The following is a 16,774-nucleotide window of genomic DNA, read 5'->3' as shown; positions in this document are numbered from 1 at the left end:
CAGCAAAAAACATTTACACAAGCATTATAGCAGATAATGCAACTTTTCTAGTGGAAGTCTCTTTTTTCCCATGAGCGATCATGTTTACTGGTTACTCCAGAGGAATATGCCAGACTTTTATTAAAAGTCCTATAATTATGCAGTGGGAATCAATGTCAATGAAAGTATTCAGTGTGTGAGACAGACAGAGGGAAAGTAAGTAAAGAGGAAGACGGCGTGATTGAAAATGGCAGAACCCCCCCTCCCCTCCCTCTCATATGATCCCTGCAGTCCAGCTCCGGACCGAGAGCTATGGGAAAAGAAAGCCCCCTTTTTCATGCCCCAAGATGTGGGAGGTATCTATTCTGCGGAAAGTTGGGCCTCAGGAGAAGAAAGGTGTGTTTTTGTCTTTTATGCTAGACTCCTCCTATGAAAGTGGTCTCGCTCTGGGGAACACGCTCATAGCAGGTGGCCTTCAAGGCACCTGGAGGCTTGGGAAGCATGCGAGGCCCAACGTTCTGCATTCTAATCTAGAGGACACAGACGGACAAAACTTTTTTTTAATGAAGTTTAATATGACGAAATATTTAACGATCTCTTCAAATGAGGGTCTGAATGTAAACAAAAGTGAACTTGTGGTAATATCCAGTAAACTTTTATTACTTAAAGTATGCAAAGTAATGCGTGAGGCAGAGTGTAGGTTGTTAGTGCATGATATTATTTTCTCTGCCATTAGCAAACCCTGTAAATAGGAATGCATGCCAAGCCTGAAAAACAGCTAAATTACCTTCCTCACTTAGGCTGGGATCCAATTATCAATAAATTATGCTCTCATACTGGATGGAGCCACAAGATTATATTCATTCTTTAAATGTTTTTTTGCTCCCAATTAAAATTCATGCAGTTATTGATCTTGTTGATTTTTATGTCCCGAAATTTGCATAATCTATTAAAGATGAATGATTAATGAAGTGCTCAGTTTTGCATTCCTAGTCAACGCAAAGTTGGCCATCTTTTGTGTCCTCTGTTTACCCTAATGTGTGGAAGAGACTCTTTTTGGGAAGGGGAGGGCGCCTATAATCAAATATGTATTTAGCATATTATAGGGAGTTAGAATTAGTATTAAAAAAATATATAATATGTTTATATTTTATGTTTGCTTGGTCGTTTGGGTGGGTTTTGGGTAATATTGCTCCCCATATTACCTTTTTTTTAGTTAAATGTGTAGCAAATTTTGTTTTTTAACTTGTTTAATAGGGAAAATTTCTGCTTAAGCTTCAAGGTATATTCTGTCCTGTGAAGAAGGGATGGATTTCCTTTATATTTTTATATCTCAGTTTTCTAAAGTATCTTTTTTTGTGAATTAATCTGATAAAAAACGTGATTTTAGAAACATTTTAACTCTTCTTTTGTGTTAAAAATGAAGTGATGGCCAATCCTGGTTGTGCATCTTGGAGACAAACGTCTCATCTCCGCTCAGTAAATGCCTGCAGCTCCGCACTTTAAATTAATTCTTTGCACCCCCTTTCCTCCCCAAAGCTCCCCACTAACCTTTGAGCACACATTTGATAATGAACGCTTCTAAAACCGTGAATGGGGAATTGCGCCCTGTAAATATTCTCGTTCATAATTAGGAGCAACCTTTGGCTATTGCTCTTGTGTGTCGGTTTTTACGACTAGACGCAGCATCGATGTGGGTAAACAAAAGCAGTATTTTAAGTATAATGCTCCAGATTCTCCTCAGGAGAAGGTTTTTCGCTGACACAGCACAAAAAAAGTTTTACTTTGAAAATACCATTAAATACACCAAACTTCCTCTGTGCACATTTAAAAGTGAAACGCTCACTTGACAGTCTGTATCCTGAAGCATCACTGCCAGGATTGGTGCAGGTTCTTAACGGTCCATTTCTATGGTTGATGGGGTCTGTAGATGTGGTATCTGTGGTGGAGCACAGACAGATGCTGGAGAACTCTATACCACCTCCTCTCTCCCAGAGATGTGTTTGCAGGGGGAACAAGGTCCCCGTGGACCCCGAGTTTATCTTCCATCTCCATCATCAGGGCCTCTGATTTGACAGGCTCCCTTTTCCCGGGCGCTGCCTCGTCTCCAGGACAATAAGCAACACCATATCTGATTAGTTTCAGAGTTCAGTGGTCTTGAACGCAGCATTTGTATCAGTTGCTGTTACGCTGTAGCCGCTGTCTGTTTGACAACGGTTGCCCGGGGGTTGAGAAAACAGAAGCTGGGGGTAGATATGCAGGAAATCTCATATACGGTGTAAACAACTTGGAGCACACATCAAAACACGATAACACAATATATCTAAAGGAACAACAATCACTTACGGGAGAGATGAACACACAACCACACATTTTTTTAAATCTGATGGGATTCTTGTAATACGAATTACCCCATATAAACGAGGTCACATAATGTTTCTATAAAGGAGACTTTAGAGTCCTAACTATATAAAACATCGTATATTTTAGAGCTAAACTGCAGTAATGTGAAACATTTAGGACACCCCACATGTTTGGATACACATTTAATATCAATTTTTAAGTATTTGTAATCCAACTGATATAAATTGACGTTAAAAAAATGATTTAAAACTTTCTATAAAATGTCATTTCTGCTTTTGCTTAAATTTAAACCCATTTAAGGGACACGAAAGTGTCTCAATGATGCAGTTTCATCCAAAAATAGCTAACAGGAGGTCCAAATCTTAACCTCCTTTAAAATGTGATTTTTTGTTTTTCTATGATAAGAATAATAGTAATGTTTTAGTTTGATTTTTATTTGAAGTTATTTTTTCAAAATAACCTATTTATATATGAACATTCAATGAGTTTGTCTTAATTTCTTCTCACCTGAGTATTTTGTCTTTGCCAGAAATTCTATCCAAAAATAGCTCAAATTTAATCAAATGTCAATACTTTTTTTCACTTTAAAACATAAATTATTTGGTTATAAACTGCCAGTTTGGTGGATGACTAAATTAATCAACTTTTACCTAAATTAACTTGTAATTTTGTGCAACTTTGATTAATGAATCTCACAAAAAACACCAGATTTCCCTTTTACTTGAGTTCTAGAGCCTGTAGATGAAATGTGAGCGTCAGAATTAAGTCTATTTTTCACATTTCTTTTACAAAATAAGATTAGACGTTGATATATGAATATTTTTCAAGACATTTATTTAATAAGGGTTTCTTAATTTCTTCACACCTGACAATTTTGACTTCTAAAACTCAAAGCCCACTTAGAGTATTATGTCTTTGCCAGTGATTTTTTCCAAAAAAATGCTCAGATTTAATAAAATTTAAATACTTGTTCTGTATTTAAATCATAAATTATTTGGTTAGTGAATAAAAGCACAGCAGCCAGTTTGGCGGATGAGTAAATTATTCAACTTTTACCTAAATTACTTTTAATTTTGTGTGACTTTGATTAATTAATCTCATAAAAAATGGCAGATTTCTCTTTTACTTGAGTTTTAGAGCCTGTAGATGAAATCTGGGCGTCAGAAATAGGCCTCTTTTATAGAAGTTTTTCAAAATAAGATTAGACGTGGTTATATGAACATTTTTCCAGTTATTTAATGAGTGTCTTAATTTCTTCACACCTGACAGTTTTGACCACTAAAACTCAAAGTCCAGTTAGATTATTGTGTCTTTGCCAGAGATTTTATCCAAAAATTACTAGTTTTCAATTCAAAATGTTCTTTAAAACATAAATTATTTGGGTTATGAATAAATGCACAACTGCCAGTTTAGTGGCTGACTAAATTCTTCCACTTTTACCTAAATTACTTTGTAAATGTGTGTAAATCTGATTAATTAACCTCATAAAAATGCCAAATGTCCTTTTTACTCGAGTTTTAAAGCCTATCTTTGGTATTGGAGTGTCAGAAACAGGCCTCAGTGTAGCAGAAAAAGGCCAGAGACGGATCTGACATTTATTGCACTTGAATAAAAGAAAAACCGCCTCGGCTCATCAGAAAAATGAGATCAAAGCTCCGAACTGTCGGCAGACCGACTGTTACTGGTTGAAGTGAATTTATTGCGAGAAGGCAGCCGTGAGATTATGTTGTTTGTTTTCTCAAAACCTTGGGGAAATTTTGTATGCATTTGAGCTTGATTGATCAGGCGCAGTGTGTTGTTGCAGCATTCACTGGTGTATGTTTCCACTTAGTTGAATGAATTACTTCTGGATGCATATAAGATTATTATTATAAGCTAAGTAAATGAACAAATCAAGCTCTAAAGACTGCTTTCTGTTCAGTATTCTTGAAGCATTTTAAGTTTGTGAACTATTTTAAGGGTGTAAATGTTTTGTTTCCAACACATCTGAATCCATTCATGACTGCATTCTTTTAAGTTTTGTTATGTTTCATTTGTGTGCCAGACTCTCACCCATCATACCCACCCTCCATGAGTGTAAAGCGGGAGCCCCATGAGGCATCTTTTGCCCCCTTCACCCCCTCCTCTGCTCTAGCTGACGTCTTGCCCCACCAGCCCAGCCTTTCTGTAGATGCTTCCACCCCCAGCTTCCTCTCCCATGCCCACGGCTCCTGCTACAGCCAGCCGTTTATAGCAGGTACAGCTTCACCGATAAGGCCCCCCAAAGTGAATGAATCCGTCTGAGCTGATTTGTGCTTATTCACAAGTATTTCTCTGTTGAGCAGCCAATCAAAGCCGCCGCCTCTCATGCTGCGCCGTTGCTCTGCTGTTTTGTACACACAAGCTAAACTGACTGTTTGGCCCTCATTAACAGAGGCCGCTGTCCTCCCCTTCCCACAATGCTTTTCTCTACGTTTGACCCCTCGCTCGTCTCCCGGGTTAACAATGGACCTTCCAGTCCGTCCAGGCTCCAGGTCTGGGGGATGGTTGTGGCAGGGATGCGGGGCTGATGCTGACGATTGAAACCTCCCAGTTTTGTGTGCCCCCTCATCCAGCCAGGCCAACGCTGTCGCTGGTAATTAGAGGTCTGAATGTGGAGCGGTGAGCAGAGAGAGCGCTCACTGGCTGGACGCTGCTGTCAGTTTAATGCTTCGGACAGAAGCACTTCACTAATGTGTCTTTGCTTTTTCTGAATGGATTCTGTCGCTGCAGCAAAGAAATGAACAATGAAATATGTGCGGACTAACCTGTGGGAAAAATGTTGGCACCTCCAGACCCGGAAGAAATAGGGAAATTTCAGCATTTTTACATCAATTTTTAGGGTGTTTTTCTTCCTTTAGTCCATCAAAAGTCTATTTTTTTACCACTAACAGCGTCCTTGCTGACAGATTTTTTACATAATTGACAAAAAATTTTTTTCCTGTTTTTTCTAGAAAAAAACAATATTTCTAAAAGGAAAAAGTTTGTGCTTCCCTTAAAAAAAACAAGTTTTTCATAAATGGTATTCTTCAAAAACAACTATATTTTAGCACAATTTTCACTATTATTGTATTTGAGGCAGAAAAAATATTCTTTTTCTGATTGATTTGTTGTGACTCAAACAAATATCTAATAAATGATAAGTGACTAAAACAATAAAACAAAAAAAGAAATAAATGACTAAAAACATTCTGTATTTACTTTAAAAGGTCAGTGCCAAAACACAAAAAAACATTATTTTTAAAGGAAAAAGTTTGTGCTTCACTTAAAAAAAACAAAAGTTGTAGGTAAATAGTATTTTTAAAAAATAACTATATTTTAGCATAATTTTTCCACTGTTATTGTATTTTCAGGCAGAACGAATAGTCTTTTTCTGATTGATTTGTTGTGACTCAAACAAATATCTAATAAATGATAATTGAATAAATCAATAAAGCAAAAAATGACTAAAAATGTTCCTGTTTTACTTGAAAAAAAAAGTCAGTGCCAAAGCACAAAAAACATTATTTTTAAAGGAAAAAGTTGATTCCTCACTTTAAAAAAAAATAAAGTTTCTCATAAGTAGAATTCTTCAAAAACAACTATATTTTAGCATAATTTTTCCACTATAATTGTACTTTAAGGCACAACTGATATTCTTCTTCTGATACATTTGTTTTGACACAAACATCTAATAAACGATAATTGACTAAAACAATAAAAAAACAATAATTGACTAAAGATTTTCCTGTTTTACTTAAAAAAAATCAGTGCTAAAGCACAAAAAACAATATTTTTTAAAGGAAAAAGTTGGTGCCTCACTTAAAAAAAACAAAAGTTTTTTATAAATTGCATTGATATGAAAAGATCCTTCAAAAATAACCATATTTTAGCAGAATTTTCCTACTATTATTGGATTTTGAGGCAGAACTAATATTCTTTTTCTGATGGATTTGTTGTGACACAACAAGCATTAAATAAATGGCAGTAAAATGTTTCCAACTCATAATAAATGGCTTGGGATATTAAACAAATTTGAACATTCTTTGGAATAATTCCTTTTTTTAACAGGCTTATAGGAGACAAAAGCTGCTGAGAGCAGAGATGTGAAATCAGATTTCAGGGTTACAGAGTCCCATGACTAAACACTATTGTAGATCCAGCGCTGGCTGGGTATCAGTGATGACTCACGTAGAAAGGCATACAAATCATCGTTTGTGCCTTTGAGCAAATAAAACAAAGCGCTCTTTGTACCTGCAGGTCGAGACATGGCCAGCACCACCTTACCTGGCTACCCGCCTCACGTCCCCCCGACAGGACAAGGCAGCTACCCCACCTCCACGCTGGCAGGGATGGTTCCTGGTGAGTTGTGTTGCTTTTGTTCTCAGCACACAAAAGTAAAAGTCATCTGAAAGTAGAGAGATGACGAGGAAACCTTGAGGACTGGAGCGGGCTAGTTTTTGCCTTGTAAGACTGCGGTTAGCATCTGTGGATGAGGACATTAGATAAACTCGATAGGCGATTATCGCAATCAGTGGCCATGAGATAGGACAGTTCCTCTCAGTTACACTCCAGCTCCCAGCGCTCATTACCCTTGCCGTGTCCACACAGCGCACTCTCACCAGCCCCGTCGATAAACACTGCTTTTGCTCCTCTCCTCGCCTCCCCGGACACCCAGGGCTGCAGAGCGTATCTCTTTCCCCTCTACTTAACCTGCAGTTCAGGTTCACAGCAAACAGTTAAGGGTCAAAACACAGAGGCGTGGAGGGCCTGTAAATATTTAAATCACTATCTCTCTCAGGGATGAGCTCAAGTTACACAACCAGCGGTGAGGATGCCATCGCTGCCAGATCTGTCCTACCAACGGGTGAAAACACAGCAATCCTTAGAGAACGTTTCCACCTGCACCACCTAGATGGAAATGCTAAGCTAGTCTAAATACAGTGAGTTAAACAAAGACCTGCAGGGTTTACTTGATGCTGAAGGAAAAAGATTTAGACATTTGACTGTTAAAAGTCAAAAAATTATCATTTTTTAGCTCTAAAAGAACAAAACCTGTACAGAACTTTCTGAACCCTGTAAATCTGGGGTGTAAACTCAATCGCACACAAGGCCAAAATCCAAAACAATCCTGAACATTTATTAAACACTCTAAAAAAACATTTTTAAAATCTTAAAACCATAACTTTTTTAACACAATAATGAACTACATATATAGAATTACCTGTGATAATGCTAGTGTGAATGATGTAAGCAGAATTTGGCAGCTGAAGATACTAATGCTGATAGTTGAAGATGCTGAAATTGATAGCTAAATAATGTAGAAGCTAATTGCCAGCTAAAATATTAGCTAAATGCCAAATTTGCCTAAAAAACAACAAAAAAAAAGATAAGTTAGCCAAAACAGCTAGCATGTAGCTGAAAAAATAGCTAAACTTCAAAGTAGCCTAAATTAGCCAAAACAGCTAGTGTGTAAACATTAGCCTACACCAAAACAGCCTGAAAAAACACAAAAAACCCTAAATTAGCCACAACAGCTAGCATGTAGCTGAAATATTAGCTTAACTCCAAAGTAGCCAAAAGAAAATCTCAGTAAATACCAACTCAGTCCAAAAAGCGAGCAGAATGCCAGTTTTTAAAACTTTTTTAAAACTGTAACTTTTTAACAAAATTATGAACAATAAAGCAGGAATAATATTCTAGGATAAATCAACGTAAACCTTAAATAACTTTTAATATTCTTCTCTCCATAAAAATATATTTTGTCAAAATTATACAAGTTAGAAATTAGCGCAAGTTAACATGGGGTCATTAATAACAACAAAATAAAATGATCTGGAGGGTCAGATAGAAATGAAACATGAGCTGTACGGAGTAAACTGAGAAAATACAACTCTGTTCAGTTAAGATTTCGTTTTTTTTTTAAGGTTTAGGTTTTATTGGTTTAGTTTGCCATTTGGGTAACTTCCCAAAAATGTACAGAATACACAAACAACCAATAAAAAGAGAAGCGTTTGACGCTTATTAGATGCCTTTCTATCAAGTCCATGCTGATCACGTTAAAAATTCAAATTAATACAATCAAGGAAAAAAAAATCTTTTACAAATAAATACGTATATGTTCTATAATCATTTATACATTTAGATTTTAGACGTTTTCTAAACTGCAAAAAAACAACAACTTAATTTTAATTCATCATTCTATTTATTCTATAATTTCCCACCAAGAACTGAAACACATTTCATCTTAATATTGGTTTGAACTTTAACCTGTTCAAAGTATAAAAGACCTCTTAAATCATACTGACTTAACTCTTAAAGTAAATAGTTTCTGTATATTCTTTGGAACTAATTTATGTTTAACTCTATTAAGATCTTTGCATTAAAGTGCTTTTGATCTCTTTTAAAAGTGTTTTTTAATTAGGAAGTCTTTAGACAAAATCCAAAAACCTGCTGTTTTCTAGAGCATATTTTCTGCAGAGCACCAGGAGTTCATCAGAAATTTGCCTCTGAGTTGGTGGGGAGTAAGCCTGCACTAATTTCCCATCATGCCTTCTGTTTTTTGTCTCCTCCCACAGTTAATTTTATTTCTATATTTCCTGCATCATGAGAGAAAATGCTACAAGAGCATGTTAAAAACACCCCCCTCCCCCCAAAAAATTGACAAAATCTAAAGTTTACACTAAAAGAACATCTTTAATTCAAACTTACGTCACCTGTAACACAAAACTGATCAATCAATAAAACTAAGGTTGTGTCCAAAATCCCTCCCTGACCACTAACTACTAAAAACTAAATAGTTTGGGACTATATAGAGCACTGGATTTTAAAGGCAATTCGGATGCTCACTATTTTTCTTTCATTTTTTTAAACGCCGGATATGACGTCATAGATTTCACAAAATCAAAATCGAACCAATACAAACTTTTCACAATGTTTATTTATGACTCCATTGTGTTATGATGATAAAAATGTGGATAGTATATTAAAAAAAGTATATATATTTAAACACGTTTTTGGTCCAAAATTGTTCGACCGCAATGCATTGTGGTATATATTTGCTAATCTAGTGAGCATTGATGCACAATAGTTTTTCGCAAAGACTTCTGGGAAATTTATTAGTAGAATTAGTAGATTCAGACAACACTGAAAAATGCTGAACACGCTATATAGTGATTCGGATATAGTGTAAAATGTCTAAAAGACAGTTTGGTTTTCTGCAACTTAACAGAAAAATAAAAGGAAAAGTTCTTTTTTTTTTATTTTGATACTATAGATCAGGGGTGTCAAACTCAATCGCACAGGGAGCCAAAAAAAAACACTTCTTAGGTCGCGGCCGAACAGGATAAACATTTATTGAAATTACATTTTTAAAAATGTAACTTTTAACATAACGGTAAATAAAAACAAACAGGAATATTTTTCCAGAATAAATTAACTTAAACCTTAAATCACTTTCTATATTTAACTCTCCATAAAAACATATTTTGTCAAAGTTATAAAAGTTAGAAATAAGTGCAATATAACATAACAATAAAATAAAATGATCTGGAGGGCCGGATATAATTACCTGGAGGGCCGGATCCGGCCCCCGGGCCTTGACATGCTTTACATTCAGCTAAACTATTTCTGTTTCTTCTTTCAATCTTCAGGAGGAGACTTTTCTGGAAACCCTTACTCCCATCCACAGTACACGACTTATAACGAAGCTTGGCGTTTCAGTAATCCAGCGCTACTAAGTAAGTATTCGCCTAAATCGTCCTTTATTTGTTTTATGTAATTTGCTCTAAAATTTCCTAAAAATCAGACTTTAAATAATAACGATTATCTTACATAATGTCTGACTTCGTGGTTTCCAACGGCTCGCTCTTCTGTTAACTTTCAGGTTCCCCTTATTATTATAGTGCCGCATCCCGTGGCTCCGCCCCTCCCGCTGCTGCCACTGCCTACGACCGCCACTAGTTACCCCGGAGACCAGCTCAAACTGCGGGGCCAGAGCTTCGGCCTCCATATTGTCCCCGTCTGAGGAGGGGAGCGAGGTGGACTCCCCTCGTCTTTTCGCGATGCGGAGGAGGGACGGGCAAAGTCGGCGCCGGGCTTCAACGTTAAACATTTCGGGAGCTCACCTGTCAGGCCTGAACAATTCCAGAATGACTTTTAAGAGATTATATAAATATATATCATAAAATATAAACTGAACAAAACCGTGTGAAGACTACCATGTGGAAAATGTTGTGGGTTTTATTCTCATGTTTCTTTGTTGCTGTTGTTGTTGTTATTTTATTCATGGATCCTCACATTCCTTTATGTCATGAACTGCAGTATTTTTCTGCTGGGAAGAAGAAGAAGAAGAAATAAAGTCAAAGGGAGATGTCAATGGTCGTGTAATGACTGGAAAGGCTTTTCTGTGACGTGGGCGGTGTAGCGGTGGCTCCACATTTTTGGTGCTTTGACTCTTTTGCTCTCTAAACATCAGCTAAACTCTGCTTGCCCCCCTCTGTGACAAACAATCATTTTACAAAACATTCAGTCATTTCAAAGGGTCTCACTCACTTTTTTAGTTACTGAATCCTTTGCTACGTTTTGCACTACAGTCTCAGCATCTTTACCTTCTTTTCCCTGATTGGTCGGTACGTTCACTCTAAGTGACTGACTACACTGGAAGCTAAAACTCCTTTCATTACCACTAGATGCCTACAAACTCTAGAAAGGTGTGTAAACAGACTGTAAATTAGCTCCAATAATTGCCTTACAAACCTGTTTTGTCAAGCTAAATTCACACCTGTTCCGTGATATAAATGGCCTTTGAGGACGCATTTTCACTTCCTTCTGAAACACTGATTCATTTTGGCATTTTTCTTTTTTTTGTGAATGTACTCTACATTTGCCAAAGACTTAGTTTGATATTTAATATTTGATTTACAGTATGTGTATGCATAACTAAAGCAGTATTATCCTTTGAATACGTCGAGACTGAACATGTGTACATGTTGAGCAAGACTGTGATTTAAAAGGGGAGGGAGCATCTCTGTAACTCAATAACTGCAACAAAGCGCTGCTTTATAGGATGATTTATGTATAATGTGAGTACAGTTCTTTTTCTGTAAATATAATGTCACACACACTGTCACAGTATCATCATTATAATAATAATAATAATAATATACCGGCTCCCTTTGTACATAAAAAGACTGAAAAAAAAAAAAACATGCATTACATTTGTGTCTTAATGTAATGTTGTGCTCTGAGGGGTAAGCACAACTGCTGTGCAGCCTATGGCTAGATGCTAACATCCCATAGGTTGTCTTTTAATTTCATGATGTTTTATGTCACTATGCAATGAGTTTAATGGCTTTCTGTATTTTCTTGTTAACCGACCCACAACCAGGACAGTATAAACGTTTAAAAAGAATGCAAAAAAAACCCGCACTGGTGTGAGATTACTTTTTGGCAACAATCAAAGAAGCTGTTGATCCCATGCATCCAAACAAAAGCATCTCCCACCGCTCACTTTTCCTTGTTTTACTCCGTTTTTCCTTCACAAGCTGGTGTGACTTTAGGAGCAGATGTCATTGTGAGGGCATCAGAAAGCAGAGAAACAGGCAGCTGGACTCTCCATGAGAGGCTACCCTGTAAAAAAACAAAAAAAAAACAACAAAAAAACTTGCACTTGGGGATTCGCCTGCTTCTGTGAACTGCGTGGAAATGGGGGCAGCGAGCGCTCAGGCACAGTCTTTGCTGTAGGAAGTGGAGCTAAAGATGTAAAGATGAAACATTTCTGAGGAAAACCTAAAAGGAAAGTCTCGTGGCCTCAAATATTGTTTCTGTTTTGTTCCAATTCTTTTTTTTGTGCACATGAGAAATAAATTCTTTTATATGTCTGTCATTGACTTGGTGTCTCCTCATTATCCAGAATCCTTGTAGCTGCTGGGATATTGATGTTTGCTTTTATGAACAGTTTGTACGACACAATGGGTTACAACTCTGAAATATTATTACATGAAAGCTGCACGTGTGTGGCCATGCAAGGAAATGAAATATGATTGCACTTTAATTAGACTGTGTTGCAAAAAGGAAATATATATATATATATATATTTATTGATGCATGCGTGCACAGGACTGACAGAAGAGAGTTAAACAAAGACAGTTGGGGAAGCAAGAGAGCGTTTCCTCAGCTCCCACTATATTTATTGATGCATTGGTTTCATCCGGCTGTACCACCACACTGGTGCTGCCTCTCTCCCGCTCTTGGAAACACACAAACCAAACGAGTTGTAATTCAATTTCTCGGCTTCCTCTGCCTATTGTTTATTTCATGGATCCCCTGTGAAGCATCAAAAGCTGCTGTTTCTGTCAGCACCTAACTGTCCTGTGTGTGTGTGTCATTCAGGCCTTGTTAAAAGATAAAAAAACAGACACTCCATCTTCTCCCAGCTGAGAATTCCCAGTGGTGAAATTATTCCATTTAGATGGGAACTTTTTTGTCACTACCCTGTCTAAATTGGCATATCTGGCTCTCTCGTAGAAACCAATAAACTGTGAACCCGGATGCATCTGTCAGTCAAGCTCATCTTTACTTTAGCAGGCCAGATGACAACAACAGGAGAAGAGACACACACACCAGCAGAATGTGGCCCACTGATTGGCTCTCATCAGTTAGGCATTACGAAAAGCACCTGTCATCCTCTGGGCTTCTCAAACCCGTATGGAGAGGCCCCTGCCACGGGGGCCAGCAAAGCACGTGCAAAATTTACTCAAACGCTTCACCCTCATTGTCAGCTTGACTTGGTGATATTCCACAAGCTGGGCCTCTTGGGCCTGAATCACGTCTGTTTCCACACAGTAAATATAATGATTGGTGCTAGTGGGCAAAGACTCCAGGACTCAATTAATTAAATGAGGCTAAATATGTTAAAGTCAACTCTTAAAAAAGATTACATTTAAGAGTTTAAGCCAAAAAAAACCCAAACATTAACTAGAAAAGTTGCATTACCTGCAATAATGCTAGTGTGAATGTTTTTTGCTGAAAGAAGTTGCTAAGGATGCTGAAGCTTTATGCTGAAAAGCTATTTGCAAAATGTTAAATTTGCTAAAAGACTGGTAATTTCATTAAAGAACTATGAAAGAGCTCTGAAGTTGACCTACATTTCTGAAAAATGTGTTGTAAAATTGCTTAAAAATCCCTAATACATACCAATGTGTTGCAAAAATATTTAGTGTTTTGCTTAAATATAAGAAGTCCAAATTAGCCCATAATAACCTCAGTAGATGCCAAATTAGGCAAAAAAGTCAGCTTGTTGATTAAAAACTAGTAAAACTCCAAAATAGTCTAAAATTCCTCATTATAATTAGTCAAAGACATTAGCATGTTGCTAAAACAGAGGCTAAACTCTAAATTAGCCTAAAGAACCAAAGTAAATGCCAAATTAGCCAAAAGTGTTAGCATGCTGCTAAAATATTAGCAAAACTCCAAAATTCCTCAGTAAACTAAATTAGCCAAAAGCGTTAGCATGTTGCTAAAATAGAAGCTAAACTCTAAATTCGCCTAAAATCTCCAGTAGGCAACAAATTAGGCCAAATTGTTAGTATATAGATAATATATTAGCTAAACTACACTTTTTTTTTTAAATTACTATAACAGATGAAAACATAGCCCATGAATATATTTAAAGACTTGTTTCTAATCTGCTTAAAATTATGAAATCTGAAGATTTTTTCGTTAATTTCCTTTGTGGCATATTTTGCTCAATATTTCAAAAACTCTAAAGTTTATACATACCAAAAATACAAGCATTAATGTCCTCAAGCTGAAAGTTTTGATACCAAGAATGCTGAAATCACTGTGATTTAGTTTTGATGTAACAAGAAATGTACAGACAGGAGCAGGAGAATATAGTGTGAATGTTTATTAAGATTCACACCATAAACTTCAAATCAACTTTTGTTGCTTTTGTTTTTTTGACTGTTAGCTTTCAGTAGTTTCTTTTTTTTCATATTTTATTGGATTTATCACACAAATTGTCTCAATTTTTATTAGTGGTAGAGTAGAGCTAATCTTTAAAGTTGTCCTCCAACATTTTATTTAAAAAAAAGTTACTATTTTATGCAGTTTAGACCTAACTGAATTTAATGGTGGTAAATTATTAAGATACTATACATATCAGCACGTGCGCAAACTTTGCCTAAATTATAATCTTCCATTTTATTTGATCACACTTTTTTCTATTGTCATTTCTTTAAAGTGGAAAATGTTAAAAATCCTGTCACCAAAATCCCTATTTCGGTTGAAAATCCTCATATCTCTCGTTGCTTTGAGGCGCGCTGGTGGTCAAGTCTTGACGTTCTGTCATGTGTCTGCATGGCGGCCTGTCATCAGCCTCATCATGTGGCTGTGACAGTTAATGCAAGTGAGGGGAGAGGCCAACTCTGCTGTGTCAATCAACGAGGCCTCATTAGAAGCTGTTTTAATTAGTGGATGCATGGGTGCCGTATTGTTCACAATGGTGCCTTCGTTAACTCCGTTAATCCCAAATGGATTGGGAAAAACGAGGCATCACAGTGGCGCAGTGTTGTATAAAGAATCCCAACAACAACAAAAAAAAGGTTTAAGTGTAATTTATATCTTATAGCAAAAATAAGCCAAACTATCCGAGTTGTGAATATCTTCACCTCACGCTGAGGCTTTTTTCCGGCCTGGTCCTCTGATGATCCTGATCCTGACAGAAGCAATGATTATGAGGTTATTTTCACTGTTGGCGGGTGAGACCATCCAGGCGACAAGAACATGACTTTGTGATGTTTGTAATGAGTGAGCATTGATTGACTCAACACAGCCTAAAGAGGTCTCCTCCATGTTTAAGCTCAGAGGACACTCGGGCTCCGTGTGCATCCTTTGCCGCTGCTAGTATGCAATTAGAATAATGAGCCCTCAAAGAGCTGTCTGGAGAAATGCAATGTTCCTCAACCCTCATCTGCCAACTATATGCTGTTATAATATTCCCATTCCCGTTAGATCAGTCGGAAGTGTAGAGCGATTTCGCTTCGGGAGCTGGATTATCTTTCTTTGAATGGCCATTATGCAACACGTCGAGTAATTACGCACAAAATACTACCTGATTATGTCAGAGCTGAGGAGGTCTTGTGTTGCAGCATAACAAAAAGCTGACCCATCCAAACCCCCTCCTTCTTCGGCCTCAACCGAGAAAGAAGAAGAGACGAGGAGGAAAAAGTGGGAGGCCACAACCGCCAACCCCCCACCACCTTTGACTGGCTCCCCATACCGACCCCCTTAACTGGCGCACGCACACATACAAAGACGCACGCACGAACCCCCCACCCCAACACCCAGTCACTGTCAGGCCAAACACATGATGAATTGCCCTGTCAACAGAATTCATTCAGGGACCAATTAATTCAGCAGAAATGAACTAGAGCCATCAGTCGCTGAAAAACTCACTGCAAAGAGAGCAAAGTAGCCCCACTTCAGAAAACGAGGAGAGAGGGGTGAGAGTGTGCCGGAGACGAGAGGGCGAGCATGAGAGAGAGAGGGGGAGAAAGCGCGGTGGAAGTTAGTCTGACAGAAATTGGTCATTTAATGCTTTAGCGCACTGGAGACAGCCCCTGTCATAGACGGAGGCATGGCAGGGGCTCCCCTGGTATTTTATTTATTAATTATCCTATGCAGCGAGGGGCCTTTAACTGTCTCACCCCGGCCCCGTCAGCTCGACTCGCTGTCATTTCCTCTCCACAAACAGATCCTTTAACACCGTGCTCCAGGTTAATGGAGACAAAGCCAACATCCAACCAACCTTGCCTTTTCCCCCCAAAAAAACAGTATTCATCTGTATCTTATCCAGGTAATTATGCCTCGGACCGTCTCCGGGAGATGTCTTTGGGATGCTAATAAACTGTTCCAGCATGCCTGACCTTTTTAACTTGCTGCTTCATGGTGCCTACACCTCCCAAGGAAAGCAATTATTTGCAATGTACAAAGAGATGTCTATCACTAAACAAATACACATTAGTCTAAAAATCAAGACCAGGATGTGATTTTTTTCTTTATTTTTTTGCTCATAAATTAACTTTAATTATTTCCGTTTAGGTTAAGTTTTGATTCTGAAGGAAGTTTTATTTTGAAAATCCTCTGTTTACAACATCTGTTTTGGCCATGTGACTTAATGCGGCTAACTGCATGGCTACCTGGATTGCTAAGCTAGTGGCTCAAAGATAATTACAAAAAAACAAACAATAAAACGTGTTTGTAAAGTTTCTTCAGGGAGAAAAGAGCCAGCGATGCTAGCAGAAGCTAGCGTCTGGTAGTTAGCCTCCAGTTTAACGTTAAGGGGAAAATCTTCATCGTTAAGTTTAAAGGGTAACCAAACAGGGAAGTTGGAGGCTGACTCCACCCACAACCGAAATTTGAAAATCTAGTC

At 37.5% G+C, this 16,774-nt stretch overlaps 1 protein-coding gene and 1 long non-coding RNA gene across 10 annotated transcripts in view; one reads left to right on the top strand and one right to left on the bottom strand.

Moving 5' to 3' along the window:
- Window positions 1-12,221, top strand: part of pax2a (paired box 2a) — a 37,970-nt gene extending 25,749 nt beyond the window's left edge. For 2 of the 7 annotated variants that reach the window (XM_024296450.2, XM_024296447.2), the window contains 4 exons: window positions 4,388-4,579; window positions 6,601-6,702; window positions 9,993-10,079; window positions 10,245-12,221. In XM_024296450.2, coding sequence (XP_024152218.1) covers window positions 4,388-4,579; window positions 6,601-6,702; window positions 9,993-10,079; window positions 10,245-10,366 — 503 coding nt within the window. In that variant the 3' untranslated portion in view covers window positions 10,367-12,221. Of the gene's footprint in view, window positions 1-4,387; window positions 4,580-6,600; window positions 6,703-9,992; window positions 10,080-10,225 lie in introns of all 7 variants that reach the window. The other 5 variants (XM_024296452.2, XM_036215565.1, XM_036215566.1 and 2 more) reach the window with 3 other exon arrangements.
- Window positions 1-16,774, bottom strand: part of LOC112161386 — a 120,930-nt gene that overhangs the window by 54,909 nt on the left and 49,247 nt on the right. The window contains exons 2-4 of one of the 3 annotated variants that reach the window (XR_002921869.2): window positions 11,852-11,970; window positions 6,628-6,748; window positions 1,826-2,222 (exon numbers count right to left, since the gene is read on the bottom strand). This is a non-coding gene — a long non-coding RNA (uncharacterized LOC112161386). Of the gene's footprint in view, window positions 1-1,825; window positions 2,223-6,627; window positions 6,749-11,851; window positions 11,973-16,774 lie in introns of those variants that run through there. The other 2 variants (XR_004949201.1, XR_002921865.2) reach the window with 2 other exon arrangements.

This window comes from Oryzias melastigma, linkage group LG15 (genome assembly GCF_002922805.2).
Source record: "Oryzias melastigma strain HK-1 linkage group LG15, ASM292280v2, whole genome shotgun sequence".
Lineage (NCBI taxonomy): Eukaryota > Metazoa > Chordata > Actinopteri > Beloniformes > Adrianichthyidae > Oryzias > Oryzias melastigma.
This window is presented reverse-complemented; position numbering and strand designations above follow the sequence as displayed.